Raw genomic sequence first — 17497 nt, 5'->3', positions numbered from 1 at the left:
AGTGTGAGGGGTGGCATGGAAGCACTAAAACCATAACCTTAGGCCCACTTCCCCTGAAAACAGAGGCTGTTCTGTCAACTTTGAAAATCTTGTTACTCTACACCACCCATGTTCTTTTCCCCACTGGTCAGTTTCTGGGCAGCCTCAGGCTCCAAGCCCATTCTGTCACCCGCGTCCTCTCCCCAGCACGCATCACAGAGTCTAGAGCAGCATCAGCAGTAGGGTAGAGGGAGAACAAGGGTATAAGCCTCCCAAGTCAAGTTGGATGAAAGGTTCCTATCTGGAGGGGGAGGAAAGGAAGGAGAAGCTGGTTGTCATGTCTCTTCTCCCCTTCGTCAATATCTAGTTCTTTCAGTGAAATGTTTTATTCTTAAAGTGATCTGCAAAGGAATTTTTACATATGTGCCTTTATTACTTCTCTATGACATATGAAGGACAGCTTAAAGAGGGTGTGTGTGTGCGTGTGTGCACGCGCGCATATTTTTAGAGGTAACTTGCTTTTGGTCCTGACCACTCTAAGGTATGTCAAGTCCGGTCCTCCCTGTTTTGCTAGAGGAATTTTATGGGTCTCAGGGATGTTTACTGTGAGCTTCTGCACCATAATTAAAAAGGGATCTTTAACAAAGACATTCCTTCTCCAAAGCGTTCAGTCAGAGTTAAATATATGTTCAAAACACTCTTTAAACATGTGTGACTCAAAACTATTCTCACTCCCCCTCCTCCATCTGCTCAGCTTTCAGCATCTTGACTCTTCTGATTTCATTTCACTAGTTCTTCACTTTCAACAGAATCTTCCAGACTAGACAAGCCCTGAATTTCTAACAAAAACCAGGAGAAATTCCCCAAGAAACCTACTCCTTATTTTAGTCTTTTCCATATGTTTTTAAAGTGTTGCTCCCCCCCATCCATGTGAGGTCATCTTTAAGGAAGTAGCTCGTGGGGGTGGGGAAACCCAGACCAAACCAAATCCTTTTCTTTGGTTATGAGAAATTCTCCTGTCTTCAACTGCAGACATGTCCGCAATCTCATTTATACCCACATGCGTCAACACCCTTCCTTACAAGGAGAGTTGAAAGATAACCAGAGAGCTATTCGATTTTCGCTCAGAGGGAGCATTAAAAGGCTTGGATAAGAGCCTCTGGATACTTATGTGACCTTATTGAGTCTTGCCTATCACTAGTCTTGTTACAGTTATCCAGTGCAGATACTGATATTTTTTAAAATTAAGTTATGAGGTTCAGAAGATCTGAGATGTGACTAAACTTCTATGCAGGGAAATGTGCAGATAAATTCAGAGCGCTAAATTGTGCTGATTATACTCACAGTTTGAAATTCCTGTCCTTGTTAGAACCTTCTATTTCAGCTGCCCATTTTATAATATCCTGAACTCCCATTAAGACATTCATTCATATTAATGCTCAATTCCATTTCATCTACATTTTTATCATCTGGGGTGAAAAGAAGAGGACTAGAATGTTTTTACAGCAAAATTTTGTTCACAGAACACAAGCTTTGGCCTTTAGTCTTACATTGATGATCTAGTTAAATAGATTACATTTCAGAAGTAATCTATTCATTCACTTAATATTATATTCTGTTTATATACTACTATTCATCACTTCACAAATTGTATATAGCTCCGGTGAAATCCAGTTATCTTGTGGATGGGAGAGTTGCTATACATGTGTGTGAGAGACAGTGTTCCCATGTACTTAAGTGCATACCTAAGTATTTTGAAGTACTCTACATACTTGTCCTTATGTATTTTACGTATTCTGTACTTGTATTTAAGTACATTTTAAAGATACCTAAAGCATAAGTAACTTTTTTTTTAAATCTGCAAGTGCTTTTTCAAAATACTTATATATATATATATTTTATTTATATAAAATAAATAAATAAAAAGGAAAATCACATCCCTCCCAACTGTCCTGGATTCTGGTGGGTCCCAGCAGACACATATCTCTCCATGCCCTGCATTGAAAGAACAAGCCCAATATGCACATCTTTTACTTTCTCTTCCCCTATTTGCTTATATTATTTAGGTAGCTGTCCATATATTGACCATACAGTTGCAGAAAATGCGGGAGTTGAAAGTACAAGCGCTTATATTTGTACTTGTATTTATAAATACCTAAGTGCTGTTTGAGGCCTTGTCTACACTACGAGAGTAGTTCGATTTTACTTGCATCGAATTTTTGTAATCGATATTGCAAAGTCGAACGTGTGTGTCCACACTAAGGACAGTAATTCGACTTTGTGCGTCCACACTAACGGTGATAGCGTCGACATTCGAAGCGGTGCACTGTGGTCAGCTATCCCACAGTTCCCGCAGTCCCCTCTGCCCATTGGAATTCTGGGTGTAGCCGGCAATGCCTTCTGGGTAACAAAATGAGTCGAGGGTGCTTTTGGGAAACTGTCGTCATCCGTCCATCACTCCCGCCCTCCCTCCCTGAAAGCGCCGGCGGGAAAACAGTTCGCGCGCTTTTCCAGTCATTGACAGCGCGGACGCCACTGTACTCCGAGCATGGAGCCCGCTGCGACCATCGCTGCAGTTGTGGCCGCTCTCAACGTCTCGCAGCTTATCATAAAGGTTTCCCTGAGGCAGATGCAGAAAAGTCAGGCAAGGAGGCTACGGCACCGCGGTGATGTCCTGAAGTCTGAGAGTAGCACAGACCTGTCAGAAAGCAGGCGACCCAGCGCCGAGGACATCACAGTGGCAATGGGTCATGTTGATGCCGTGGAACGGCGATTCTGGGCACGGGAAACAAGCACTGAGTGGTGGGACCGCATAGTGCTGCAGGTCTGGGATGAATCCCAGTGGCTGCGAAACTTTTGCATGCGGAAGGGAACTTTCCTGGAACTTTGTGAGTTGCTGTCCCCTGCCCTGAAGCGCAGTGACACCCGGTTGCGAGCTGCACTGAGTGTACAGAAGCGAGTGGCCATAGCCCTGTGGAAGCTTGCAACGCCAGACAGCTACCGGTCAGTCGCGAACCAGTTTGGGGTGGGCAAATCTACCGTGGGGGTTGTTGTGATGCAAGTAGCGAAGGCAATCGTTGATGTACTGCTGCCAAAGGTAGTGACCCTGGGAAACGTGGAGGCGATCATAGATGGCTTCGCAGCGATGGGATTCCCAAACTGCGGTGGGGCCATAGATGGAACTCACATCCCTATCCTGGCACCGGACCACCAGGCCACCCAGTACATTAACCGAAAGGGCTACTTTTCCATGGTGCTGCAAGCACTGGTGGACCACAGGGGACGTTTTACCAACATCTACGTGGGATGGCCGGGCAAGGTTCATGACGCTCGTGTTTTCAGGAACTCTGGTCTGTTTAGACGGCTGCAACAAGGTATTTACTTCCCGGACCACAAAATAACTGTTGGGGATGTGGAGATGCCTATAGTCATCCTCGGGGACCCAGCCTACCCGCTAATGCCCTGGCTCATGAAGCCCTATACTGGCGCCCTGGACACTGAAAAAGAACTCTTCAACTACCGGCTGAGCAAGTGCAGAATGGTGGTGGAGTGTGCTTTTGGCCGTCTCAAGGGGAGATGGAGAAGCTTACTGACTCGCTGTGATCTCAGCGAAACCAATATCCCCATTGTTATAGCAGCTTGCTGTGTGCTCCACAATCTCTGTGAGAGCAAGGGGGAGACCTTTATGGCGGGGTGGGAGGTTGAGGAAAATAGCCTGGCTGGTGATTACTCACAGCCAGACAGCCGGGCGATTAGAAGAGACCAGCGGGAAGCGCTGTGCATCCGGGAGGCTTTGAAAGCAAAGTTCCTGAGTGAGCAGGGTAACCTGTGATTTTATAGTTTGTGTACTGAGAAGCTAAACCTGCCCCCGTTTCTTTACCCAGGTAATGTTGACTATCCTATCCAGTTACATACCCCCTTCACCCCCCCTCCAACACACGTGTCGAAATAAAAATAGTTCTACTTTGTTAAAGCACACCGTTTTCTTTAATACTGTTTTAGCGGGAATTTTTTAAAACTGGGACGCAGACTGTGGTGCGGGGTGGGTCTAGTGTTGTGATGCGAATGCAGCTTCTAAACTCAAGGATTGACAGGCTCCGCTGCGGTGGGATGCTTGTTTCAACGGAGCCTGTCACCCCTCCTGATCGGGACTGTGTGTATGGGAGGTCTATTTGACTTTGTGGCAGGGGGAGGACGGTTACAGATCCCATGCTGTGTGGCTCTGTGATCCTGTCTAAGGACCGGCGCTTAAGATCTGTAACTGCCCTCCCCCGCCACAAAGTCACAGAGCAACCCACCCCCCCCAACATTACATCAAAACAACCTCCCAGACTAACCGGGGCAACTAGTCACTGCATCACTGCACTGTGTATGTGCCCTGCTGCTGTGCCTGCCCCCGACTATGTACCCTGCCAAAGGAGACTGTCCTGTCCAATTTCCAACCCCCTTTCCCCTCCTCCTCCAAAAGAACATGATTGAAACAGTAGTTAACAGAAACGAATTTTTTATTATCAACTACACATGGCATTGGGAGGTGAAACTTGGACGTGGGCTTGTGTCAGGCGGGAAGGAAAGAACTTTTCAAATTTTGGGAAATGAGAGCCTTCTGCTACTAGAGCTCTCTGCAGGGGTGGAGTGAGAGTTAGCAGGGACTCTGCCGCCTCTCCTTCTTTGCACTTTGGGTGAGGTGGGTATGGGACTTGGTGGCGGGGGAGGGCGGTTAGAGATGGACTGCAGCGGGGCTCTGTCCTCCTGCCTCCGTTCCTGCAGAACATCCACAAGGCGCCGGAGCGTGTCCGTTTGCTCCCTCAGTAGTCCAAGCAGCGTTAGAGTCGCCTGCTGGTCTTCCTGCCGCCACCTCTCCTCCCGATCCATGTTGGCTTGGTGCATTCGGGTCAAGTTCTCCCGCCACTGGGTCTGCTGTGATGCCTGGGCTTGGGAAGAGGCCATAAGCTCAGAGAACATGTCCTCCCGTGTCCTCTTCTTCCTACGCCTAATCCGCGCTAGCCTCTGGGAGTGTGATTCCAGGCTAGGTTGTGAGACAGTCGCAGACGGGGCTGTGGAAATGGGAAAAAGGGAGTGAATTCCTCTGAAAGATAAATGTAGTTGTGAACAAAGAACATAGTCTTTCTCTGTGAACAAGACCATGCACAGCACCTTTCACATGCGCACTCAGCACAAGGTCGAATTCTCGGCCTTCGCATTCTGTGCCTGGGGTCTTGAACAGCACATTTGAGAAGCGAGGCAGCACAACGGAATTTCTGTTGCAGGCAGACATGGTAAGCCGTACACTTGTGGCAGTTTAAAACTTTTATATTACCACTGGCCTCATTTCACATTTAAATCAATGTCAGTCCCTGCTGCCAGCAATCCGGCAAGCGGGAACTCTGCCCCTGTCCCACCCCCTCGCGGCTGTCCCCGGGAATGATCCCTTTCGGCTGCCCCTCTCCCGCCTCCACCGCGTGGCTGCAAACCAGCGGTGACAGTTCTGTAAAGGAACGGGAAAGCAGTCCCAACACTAACATTCCCCTACCTAATTAAAAGCAGGTCACCATGGCCGACATCACCCTGATGAGGATCTCCGAGAGCGACAAAGAGAGAATGCTCCGGGAAAGCCTCCAAAGACCAGGGCCGTATGCCGCCCTGCTGTGCAGAGCAATGATCCCCGAGTACCTGATAATCTCGTGGCGCGGCAACGTGTCGTACTTCGGAGGACCCAATAAGGCCGCTCTCCCCAAGAACCTCATGCAACGGCTTTCAAGTTACCTCCAGGAGAGCTTCATCGAGATGTCCCAGGAGGATTACTGCTCTATCCCCGCACATATAGACCGCATTTTACTGTAGCTGCAGTAGCAGGGAATACACAGTAGAGCGGCTTGTGCAGGACAATCACTGAAAACCGGACATTGCTAGATTTCTTTTCAAAACTTGCACTGCCCCTTACTAAACCGTTAAGCGCCTAGGGCACACTAATCATGAACAACCCATTCTTTTAATTGTTAATATTCCTGTTTTGTTAAAAATAAATGTTTAGATGTTTACAACACTTACTGGCTGATCCTTCACCAGATTCTGTGTCCGGGGTAATGGCTGGGGACGCTTCGTAGGGGATCTCTGTAAGGGTGATGAAGAGATCCTGGCTGTCGGGGAAATCAGCGTTGTGAGAGCTGCCAACTGCCTCGCCCTCCTCATCTCCTTCCTCATCTTCCCCGTCCCCTAACATGTCTGAGGAACCGGCCGTGGACAGTATCCCATCCTCAGAGTCCACGGTCACTGGTGGGGTAGTGGTGGCGGCAGCACCGAGGATGGAATGCAGTGCCTCGTAGAAACGGGATGTCTGGGGATGGGATCCGGAGCGTCCGTTTGCCTCTTTGGTCTTCTGGTAGCCTTGTCTCAGCTCCTTGATTTTCACGCGGCACTGCGTTGCATCCCGGCTGTATCCTCTCTCTGCCATGTCTTTAGAGATCTTCTCGTAGATCTTTGCATTCCTTCTTTTGGATCGCAGCTCGGAAAGCACGGACTCATCGCCCCACACAGCGATGAGATCCAAGACTTCACGATCAGTCCATGCTGGGGCTCTCTTTCTATTCACAGACTGCATGGCCATCACTGCTGGAGAGCTCTGCATCGTTGCCAGTGCTGCTGTGCTCGCCACGATGTCCAGACAGGAAATGAGATTCAAACTGGCCAGACAGGAAAAGGAATTCAAATTCAAATTTTCCCGGGGCTTTTCCTGTGTGGCTGGTCAGAGCATCCGAGCTCGCACTGCTGTCCAGAGCGTCAACAGAGTGGTGCACTGTGGGATAGCTCCCGGAGCTATTAGCGTCGATTTCCATCCACACCTAGCCTAATTCGACATGGCCATGTCGAATTTAGCGCTACTCCCCTCGTCGGGGAGGAGTACAGAAGTCGAATTAAAGAGACCTCTATGTCGAACTAAATAGCATCGCAGTGTGGACGGGTGCAGGGTTAATTCGATTTAACGGCGCTAACTTCGACATAAACGCCTAGTGTAGACCAGGCCTGAGTGGCATACTGTACTTAGAAGCAGCGCTTAATTTTTAATGAGAGGTGCCAGGGCTCAAGCAATTTGTTTTACTTTCATACCTGATGCAGCAAGCCCTGGCACAAAATTAAGTACTGCTTATAAGTCCTTCTGTAATGGTGTGTTTGGCACTTATGTATAAGTCCTTTTTATCAGCACTTTCAGATAAACCTTTGAGAGATGGGGAAATTTTCGTAGAAACATAGGGTTAGAAGGGACCGCAAGGGTCATCTAATCTAACTCCCAAGGGCACTCTTGCTTTATTTAAAGAAAGGGAGGGCATCTTTTATTTCATATTTGAAAGACCCCATAAACTGCGAAAGGCAAGGGGCACAGTTGGCCCTGTTGAGATTTAAACCTATGTTTCCATTAAGCTTAGATTATTATTATGATTATTATTTTTATTATTATTGTATTTATTATTTATTATTATATTAAACCTGATGCTTAAACCTCTACACCACCAGTCCAGGAATCTATAAAGAATCTCATAGGCATTATTCATGAAGAAAAGATCCATATGAATAGGGAAAAAGCCCTTTTTTCTCCTCTGCCTTCCAGCAAGTTTTGAACATATTGTTTTCTTTCAGGTTTCACATAGTAGCTTTTGCATACTCAGTATACCTAATTTAACTGATGGAATGCAAAGTATAGAAAATTGAAGCTTCCATTTATTTACTAGTATCTTCATAAAGTGAGAGCAGATTGCAAAAATGTTTAAGGTATTCGTACATGCTGTTGATGTCTGTCTACCCAAGAACATTTGCTGTTGGTACTGGGGGCGGAAAAGTGATACACCTCTGTCATCTAATGTCCCCAAATTATTCAAAGGAAAATTAAAACTTGCATGAAAGGGAGCAATTAAGGATTTTAACAAATACTTCTGCTTATGTAAGAGTAGAGCGGTACTGTTGTAATTGTTTCTTCTTCGTCGTGTTCTTTTTTTTGTCGATTGTTTTAAGTCCGGAATCTTTAAACTGCTATTAGTCCAGCTCTGTGGGTTTTGATATTCTTTGAGAGATATAAGTGAGGAACTCTCATATCATTGTTTTGGGACTTTGTGAATACACTAAATAAATAAATTGTGTGGTGACTTCAATTTTTAAGCAGACCTCTGTTTTTTAAAGGAAGTTTTTACTAGTCTCTTATGCCAGATTAACTGGTGTTCTGCCTATTATTTTTAAATTGTTATTTTATTCATCCACTGACAGTGCAGGATTGCTCCCTACAGGTAAGCGAGTGCTAATTTTAAATGACACAAGCAAGAAAACGTTTCCCTTTTCAACTGGGATACTATTCCACGTTCTAATGAACCTCACTGTTGTTAATATTCTGTTCTAATAGACCCTCTAAACTTTTCCTTTGATCACTTTAATTCCTTCACTCTTAATTAGACTTTCTGTACAATCTTAAATAATTCCTCTCTGTCCTTGATGTTTATACTTTTCAGATATTTGTACGTGGCGATGTTAAGCTTAGCAGATGCTTAGTGCACCTGTAACATGCCACCCATCCACACAATATTTCTATCAGTGGTGCCAAGCATTCGCACCACCACTAGGATTCTACTTTGACTGGTGCTGGATTAGTGTTGACAGCAAGCACTGATGTGTCAGCTTTATCATTTCTTTTGATATTCCCACAGTGCTCCTGCCCACTCTTCAGTGATGCCTTTGACAGCTCAGAGCACTGGATGGGTCACTGGTCTAATGGCTATATGCAGGCTTCCAATGTTCTCATTTCTCTCCGGCCCCTATTTGTCACTGTCCATGTATGCCACAGAGGTTCCACTGCATTAGGTAGGTAAGGAGGAATGTGCTGGGCCCTATGGAAGCATCTGGCGGGGCGGCCTCGCTCCAGTCCCTGATCTAGATCACTTCTGCTTCTGTCTCCCAGGGAGAGAACTCAAGAGAGGGGAAATCTGTTATTTCATCTGGAAAATAAAATGGGAGGGACCAGAGCTAAAACTTAAAAATTGAAGACAAAAAAGATAAAATCGGGCTCCTTATCTCCTCAGGCAGAGGGACCCAAAGGTGGCAATGCTTGTCTTAATAGATACCAGGCCACATGTGGTCTGGCATTGGGTCTAGAGGTTACTGGTGACTATTTCATCCTAGTTGCAAGTGTGGGTGCATAGCACAGCATAGGCTGTGCCCTTTGAAATGCGCACATAGCTTCTCGGGCAGGACGGACCATTCAAATAAATCAATGGAACAAACCAAAAATGAGAACAGGTGCAAATGGATATATATTACAGGCATCATGCCAGCTGCCTAAGGGAGTACTCTGGGATAACATGCAAATATTCCTGATGTTTCAGTGCTTGCAGGGATGCTTACGGCCTGTGTATGTGGTGCATTGTGTGTGACAGCAATAAGGTGGTTGGTGTTGGATGTTCCATAGTTCTGTTAGCAACAGCAGATAAGATTAATAGAGTAAGGCCAGAAGGACTCCTGCATAAAACAGTCCATTGAACCTCACCCCTCCCTTGTGGCTGAGCTATAGCTTATCTTTAGAAAGACATCCAGTCTTGGTTTAAAGATTCAAGTAATGGAGAATCCACCATGTCCCTGGGTACATTTCAGGCCCTCTCCCCCCACCCCACCCCACCCCAAGTTTAATTACCATCACTGTTAAAAATATGCAACTTATTTCTGGTCTGAATTTATCTAGCTTGGGCTTCCAGCCATTAGGCCTTATTATGCCTTTTTCTGCTAAATTAAAGAATGGTCTGCTATCTGAAATCTCTTCCCTATATAGGTTCTTGTGATTGTTGTGGTTTAACTTTTTCTTGGATAAACTAAATAGACTGAGCTTCTTAAGTCCCTTGCTATAAGACATATTTTCCAGACCTCAAATCATTTTTGTGGCTCTTTTCTGAACCTTATTCATTTTTCAACATCCTTTGGACTCCAGAACTGGATAAAGTATACTAGTAACGATCTCACTAATTCCATATACAGAGGTAATACCACCCCTTTAGTCCTTCTTGATGTTCCTGTGCTTATACATCCAAAGATAGCTTTATCCTTCATAGCTACAATATCTTACTGGGAGCAGTTGTTCAATTGTGTATCCTGGTGACACCTATGTCCTTTTTCAGTGTAACTCTATTTCAGGATACAGTCCCCCAGTCTTGTAAGTTTGATCTACGTTGTTTGTTTGATGCAGTGACATTGACTGTACCTCTACTAGCAAACTTCATACCCGTTATTTTCCACCAATGGTACCTGTTCTGAGCAGGGTTAAGTGATATGTTGGTAAAAAAGTCTGATCTGTCTCTTAGCTACAACTTCCACAGTTACTACCATGGGTGGAGTAGCATCAGTGAAGAATCACAGATGTGAATTTTGTTAGGGTACACACCTAGTGGCCAGATTGTGTGGGTTTTTTTTTTTTTTTTTTTCTGTAAGTGCTCAGCACACACAGTTGGGTCCAGATTTTCAAAACAGCTCAGCATCCAATATGCTGAGCTCTTTAGAAAATCTGATCATAAGTATCCCACTGAAAACTGGGTATTGAACACTTCTGAAAATCTGCTACTTATTTAGATAACTACATGGAAGAAGAGCTCTTGAAAATCTGTCCTTAAATGTATACATGGCTTGATTGATTTTATATTATTCCAAATGCCCATGATCTTTTTTGTGTCAATAAATGAAAGGTTAAATTTGCATACATATTTGTTGCACAAATATTTCATTCAATCACTTTTTTCCACTTAAAACTTTTATTTGTGATACATATTTTAATTTTACTTTTTTCATTTTTAATAAGTTTTATTAACTGTAGTTTCAGCAAAGAGAAATACATGGAGGAAATCAAATATGATTGTGGCAAACATTAACCACAAAGGTAGAAAGTTGCATTTTTTAAATGATTTAAGAAAAACACAAAAAGTTTTCTCTTCGCTCAATTGAAGTTCCAAATGATTATAGTTGGAATTCATCAGTGCAAATACATTTTCCAATAGAGAACATTGTACCATAGCAGGAATGTCTTAATCTGAAACAAATTATTTGCCTTGTCTTGCATTTGTAAAGCATCTTGTAAATTTAAGACACTCTATAAAAGTTTTGTAATAAAAACAGCCTGGGCGTCCAGCACAAGCCATGTAAGTTGTATGCTTGTGGGTGAAAATTATGTTTAGTGGTGTGACAACTGGAGGCAGATTAGTCTGATGAGCATAGCAAAGAATCAGGGGCCAGGACTTTCCTGAGTTCTAATCTTGACTCTGAAACTGTCCGATTACATGATGTTAGGCAAGTAAGTGAACCTTTGTGTCTGTTTCCTTATCTGTAAAATGGGAATAACGCCTTACTTTCCTCACAGGATTGTTTTAAGAACTATTGTACACTACATATGTACAAAATATTATGATTAATAAATGTATGTTGGTTACTAACCATGTGGGTGAATATGTGTAGGTGACTGAATTATAGGGCTATATTTACATTACATCATAATTAATAATGACTCCAAGAGTAGAAAATATTACAGCTTTTGCATTTCTTGACTCTTTTGGGCATTGTAATTGTATAATTTAACATTCCATTCACATTGCGGTTTCTGGCAAGGAACAGGAGAGTTTAAAATAAAAATAGTAAAAAGAAATTGTCTGTACGGTAACTCCTCACTTAGTCGTCCCGGTTAACGTTGTTTCGTTGCTGATCAATTAGAGAACATACTTGTTTAAAGTTGCGCGATGCTCCCTTATAACGTTGTTAGGCAACCCCCTGCTTTGTCCACTGCTTGCAGGAAGAGCAGCCCATTGGAGCTAGTGGTGGGAGCTTGGAACCAGGGTGGACCGGCAGCTGCCCATCAGCTCCCCACTCCCCTAAGTTCCCGGTGCAGCAGCCACCCAGCAGGCTATCAATTGCTGGCAGTTCAGCTGTCCCTCTCCCCCACTGCCATGTGCTGCTCCTGCCCTCTGCCTTGGAGCTGCTCCCCGGAGCCTCCTGCTTGCTGTGGGTAGGGGTAATATCAGGGTGTTCCCCTCCTCCCTGCTCCTACCCACCGCTTACCCAATCTCCATAGAGCAGGGGGTGGACAGGGCTCAGGACAGGGAGCTTGCTGGCAGCAGCTGCTGTCTCAACTTGCTGATCTACTTAAAAAAGCAATGTACTTATACTCTGTGTGTGTGTGTAGATAGATAGTCTTTTGTCTGGTGAAATTTTTTTTCCTGGAACCTAACCCCTCTCCCCCCCCCCCCCCATTTACATTAATTCTTATGAGGAAATTGGATTCACTTAACATTGTTTTGCTTAAAGTCACATTTTTCAAGAACATAACTACAACATTAAGTGAGGAGTTACTGTACTTGGTAAGAAAAATATTAGGCCCAGTCGGGCTTTAAGGACTATATATAAATGTAGTAGAGAAGGGTCCAACTTTTTGCAGCTGGTGTTTGCCTGGAGGGTTGTATTTGTTTCTATTGTTATTATGGCTGTACCTTTGCAACAGGTGCATTTTGGTTAAATGAAATCTTTAAAAGTTCAAAATATGGTAGAGTGCAATAAAAAAAATTATGGAATAACCCTAAAAATGCAGTATAGCAGATGGTTGTGGAGTCCATGATTTTCAGTAAATCTCTACTAGAAAATGTTTTTTCCCTTGTTACTTAGCAGTTGATGGTTGCTACTGAATCACGGAAGAATAGGTTGATTATCTCTCAGGAGTGTCTTTTAAAAAAACAAGTATTCTTGTTAACCCTCCAATGCACTGATCAGCTAAACGGCATAGGGTTTTTTAATCCATGTTATTGGGAACAAAGCACATCTTTGAGGACAGAATGTCAGTGAGAGGGATTTTGAATAGAATGTCCTTGGACTGCAGTATGGTTGTGGTTTATATGGTCTCTGTAGATGCTTTAAAGTGTGTTTGTTTTGTTGTACGTTTGTTTTTAATCTTTATAAATAAATAAAGCATGTGGTTTTGAAAAATGTGTCTGCTGTCAGTTTATGTATTTTAGGTAGTGCCGAGTGTGTTTTCTCTTTGCATGTTTCCTTTGCCAATTGCTCATAATCTGTTAAGTAACGTACTGAGTGGAAGAGTTTTTCCTGAGTTATAAAAAAGGGTGAAATCTTTCTCCTCTGCCACAATTTTTTATATATATTTGATATAGAAGTTTTATAAAGCTAGTCTCCTGACTGAAGTTACTTGAATGACTTCAGTCTACTGGAAAAAGAACAATGTTCATTCCTGTGTTCAAATGAACTTTATTTATACTAAACTTAAATTGTGCTTTTTTCCCTTTCTCCTATAAAACTCCTACCCTAGTCCCCACCACAGCCGCCAGCACTCCTGATGCTGTTGACAAATACTTGGAGACACCTGGTGATGAGAATGAGCATGCCTATTTCCAGAAAGCCAAGGAGAGACTCGAAGCCAAGCATCGTGAAAGAATGTCTCAGGTAAGTTATACTGGTTGTTCATAATTAAGGCTGGTGTCTTGTCAGATGGGTCACAGAATTAATGAATTCCTTGACTTCCTGTATTTTGGGGAAACTCATGTGTCTTTTACCTGCTGCTCTTCCAGTCTGCAGCGGAGTAGAGAGACCAACTGTTCCCATCTTCTTCAAGTATATGTCCCTGTGCGTGCGTGATCATAGGGTACGCACACGCATGTGAACTCTCGACTGGAGAATGCAAAGCAGCATCTGCAGGCCTGCACCTGCTCAGAGCAGTACCTTATGCATCCAAAAAAGGGCATATGGGGAGGCGTGGGCATGCTGCCACTTAATTCCTTCTCAACTGCCTGCAACTCGATGGAACAATTGCATGTCCATTTATTCTCAGCTTCCTTTCGCTCTTAGTTTATCATTCTAGAATTTTTTCCCTTATTTTTGTAGTTATTTTTATTTCTTCAGTCTTATACAGTTGTGTTTAGAAGAGAGTTCCCCTTCCTTTTTTTCCCTGTTTTCTCTCATTTTCTTTGGTCCACTGCCTCTTGGGTTATTACAAAGATCCGGGTGTTTAAGCCCTGTGTGATGGGGTGGGTTGTGCACCATTAGGATGGCATCTCCTCCTGGTCACTCTAGGGTATAGCTCACAAGGTCGATGTCCCTTCCCGCAATTGCAAGCCGTCCTCCACCTCTCTTTCTGGGTCTGCAGCCCCTCTCTCATTCCATGAGCTGCTGGGGCCTCTTTAAGACTTGGCCCTCCAGCCAGGTTACTTAATGGTTTCCCCTTCTGGGGTTGGAAAGTCTCTTCTCGCGAATAGGCTCAGGCAGTCTTCCTACTCACTGCCCCCCAGTGCCACTTCCCCAGTGGCTGGTTGAGGAACCTAGATGCACCTTCTACTTCAGGTTCTGGCTTAAGGACCCTCTAGTCAGCAGTCAAGGTCTGTTCTACCCTGGTCCTTGCCTTGTTTCTCTGAGCCCTTTCCTAACCTTCTGGCTCTCCTTTCATTCTCTGGGTCTGCCAGCTTGAACACTCCCTCCTCCCAGGGAGCAACTGCAGGCTACGTCTCTGCAGCCTCCAGACACTGCTCCCAGAGAGTTTCTACAGGCTTTCCCAGCAGCCCCCTCATCTGCCAATTTCCTGCCTCTATAAATCCAGCCCAGCTCATTCCTTCCCATCTAGGCTCCCTCACTCGGTCTGGGGAATTTTAGCTACTTGATTCCTCTCAGCTGTGGCCAGTTATATTAATTAGCCCCCTTCTTAGTCTTCATTAACCCTTTCAGGGCAAGTGTGGTGTGAACACTTCATCACATCCTGCCAGACCTGCCACAGGTCTTTTCCCCATAGTGACAGACATTCAAGATGTCTCTGCTGCCTCAGAGACATCAACTTCCCATTTAAGTTGAAGGTCTGTACAGGTCTTTAAAGGCAGATGTTGAAAAGATATAGAGGCTAGACTGAAGCTCCTTCTAATGGAGTGTTCATTAGTGCCAGAGGGGCTCAACTTTGGCCTCAGTATCCCAGGCCACCCTGCTGGCAGCAGCACCCTCGGAGGCTAGGGCTTCTAAAAAGAAGACGACTCCTTCCAGGCACTGAGAGATGCACACCCTGTTACTATCATCTCCCTCTCTGGGCTCTGAGGTTAGAGAAGCTCCTCTATGAGCCTCACGGTACTGTGCTCACCATCTCAGCATCACCAGGCCTTGGTACCAACTCAGGCTTCTGGATACCATTCAGATTTATTTCCCTGGGAGACTTGTTTGTTCTGGAGGTACTGGCCTCTCCCCTGCTACAGCCCTCTACCAGACCCCTTCCTTGGTACTACCTAGATGGCTGAACTTCCAGCCTTCAGTATGGGCACCTATTTCTGAAGCTTGCCCTTCAGTCCAGGGACCGAATCTTGGTCTCTGATGTCTCAGTACAGGGCTCTTTTTCAGCACCTTACCACCGCACCCCACTGAGGCAGTACTCTGGAGAAGCGCTTTAGGACCCTACCAGACGTCCTAAAGCTAGGGGCTATGACGATTCATGGGGATCCCCTACATCCCCCCTCAATTAGCTTGTTGGAATCCCTGGAGTCACCTTGGTGAACAATTTTATAAGGTTCCATATAGAAAGAGACCCTAATACCTGCTGGTACCGCATCATTCACAGGCACCAACTGACCGACCCTTCAGTACCACAGAATCTCCATCCAGTATCACATGATCTCCCTCTGGTACCTTATGCCCCCTCAGCTTTAGGAAACACCCAGAAGCAGCAGGAGCCACAGATGGAGGGAAACTCACCCTCACCAGCTAAGTCCTCCACATGCTTGAGTAAGGAGGTAATGCCTCTACCACCTGTTTACACTGATGACTTTTGGGCCTTTCAAGACCTCATGAAATGCCTAGTGGAATCCCTCCAGATCCTGTTAGAGGAGGTCTAGGAGTCTCAACACTCGTTGATGGACATTTTAAATATCCTCTCTCAGGGAAAGGTTGCTGTCCCAATAAATGGGGTCAGTTATCGCCTTTTGCACAGTCTGACAGATACCTGCCCACTACATAAGACAGCAGATAAAAAATAGTATATTCTGGCCAAGGGAATGGAACATTTCTTTCCCACCCCACCCCCATTTCTTTGAAGATGGACAAGGCTAACAAAGGCAATAGACAGGCCGATTCCAGACCCTCTCCATATGATAAGGAATCCAAATGTTTAGACCTCCTGAGTTCGAAAAGCTATTTCTTGGGCAGCTCTCCAATTTTGTGTAGCAAACTACCAAGCCCTGTTGGTGAAATATGACTTTAATACATATTCCACGTTCACTCATTTCATTGAACATCTGCCACAGAACTAGAGGGAACAATTTCAGGTGGGTCAGCTGATAGCCAGAACCTTCCTCCAAAGGGCCCTAGATTTCGCAGGCACATCATCTAGATTCCGAGCCATGACCGCGGTTATGTAGAGAGTATCCTAGTTCCAGTCTTTTGGCCTCCTGAGGGAGGTGCAGAGTACAGCTGAAGACCTTCCCTTTGAAGGACCCAAGTTCTTCAGCTCTGATACGGACTTCTCCCTCCACACTCTGATAGCCTCGAAAGCTGCCTTATGGTCTCTGGGAATTTACATTCCTGCAACAAAGAATCAGTTTATTAGGTCTCCCATCGGAGCAATCTAGGCCACTCCATTACAACCAATAACAAGTGTTTCCCAGACCTTTGAACTTTCAGAGGAGGAGATCTAGAGCTCTGAAAAAGGATCCTCTCCCTTCTACAGCAAGTACTGTTCTGGTCAAGACGAGTGTGGTACTTGAACCTCTTTTACCTCTCTGTGATAATGTCTCTTCTACTTCCTCTTAGGAAAGATCTCCTGTCACAGAACTCAGGAATCCTGATCCATCCCAACCTCTCCTCCTAGAACTTGAAATCATGGTTGCTAGATGGTTCTTGAGCATGGAGCTAACCTGTTCAGAGAAGGTCCAGTCAGTCGCAAGACTTGCATTCAGAAGTGGAAATGCTACCATTCCTGATTTTCTCTTCACTCTTCCCAAACCTCAGTGATTCCGCATTCCAAAATCCTGGACTACCTTTTGGATTTAAGAATTCAAGGTCTATCTATGAGATCAATCAGAGTATATTTGGCCACTATCACCACCTTACACTCACCCATCAAAGGCTTCACAGTCTTTGCCACCCTACTACAGCTAGATTCCTCAGAGGCTTATGCAGTTTCTGCCTGTATAGAACCCAGTCCCCCCAACAGGACTTCAGTTTGGTTTATAATGCCCGGAGGAAGTCTCCCTTTGAACTGATGGCTACCTGTTCTCTCCACCTCTCCCTCAAGACTTCATTCCTCATAACCATCACTTCAGCTAGTCAAATGGGAGAGCTTGGCTTTCTCATGGCTGATTGTCCATATGCCATCTTCTGAAATGACAAGGTTGTACTGCATCCCCATCCTCGCTTCCTCCCAAAGGTCTCTTTGGAATATCACATTAATCGAGAGATTCGCCTACCAGTGTTCTACCCAAAAGCTCATGCCTCTAGAGAGGAGACCAGCTAGACATCAGAGCAGCCCTTGCCTTCTACC

The 17497-nt window shown here is 44.9% G+C and overlaps 2 protein-coding genes across 11 annotated transcripts in view; one reads left to right on the top strand and one right to left on the bottom strand.

The window, feature by feature from the left end:
• The window catches only part of APP (amyloid beta precursor protein), a 323444-nt gene that overhangs the window by 201637 nt on the left and 104310 nt on the right, over positions 1–17497 (top strand). For all 10 annotated transcript variants that reach the window (XM_005289303.4, XM_065576464.1, XM_065576485.1 and 7 more), the window contains one exon: positions 13304–13437. In XM_005289303.4, coding sequence (XP_005289360.4) covers positions 13304–13437 — 134 coding nt within the window. The remainder of the gene's footprint in view (positions 1–13303; positions 13438–17497) is intronic.
• On the bottom strand, positions 4489–6995 carry LOC135977193 (uncharacterized). Its single transcript, XM_065576531.1, has 2 exons — positions 6031–6995; positions 4489–5036 (listed from the first exon to the last, which is right to left on the bottom strand). The coding sequence occupies exons 1-2, from the start codon at positions 6605–6607 to the stop codon at positions 4561–4563; spliced, it is 1053 nt and encodes a 350-aa protein (XP_065432603.1). The 5' UTR covers positions 6608–6995; the 3' UTR covers positions 4489–4560.

This window comes from Chrysemys picta, chromosome 1, assembly GCF_011386835.1.
Source record: "Chrysemys picta bellii isolate R12L10 chromosome 1, ASM1138683v2, whole genome shotgun sequence".
NCBI classification, from domain to species: domain Eukaryota; kingdom Metazoa; phylum Chordata; order Testudines; family Emydidae; genus Chrysemys; species Chrysemys picta.
The sequence above is the reverse complement of the archived record's forward strand: the minus strand, read 5'-3'. Positions and strand labels throughout refer to the sequence as shown.

Excerpts from the sequence above, each read along its gene's own strand:
- LOC135977193 (XM_065576531.1), bottom strand. The coding sequence starts at position 6,607 with ATGCAGAGCTCTCCAGCAGTGATGGCCATGCAGTCTGTGAATAGAAAG. Across the intron at positions 5,037-6,030 it reads ATCTGGTGAAGGATCAGCCA|CCCCGTCTGCGACTGTCTCA; the intron begins GTAAGTGTTGTA and ends CCATTTCCACAG.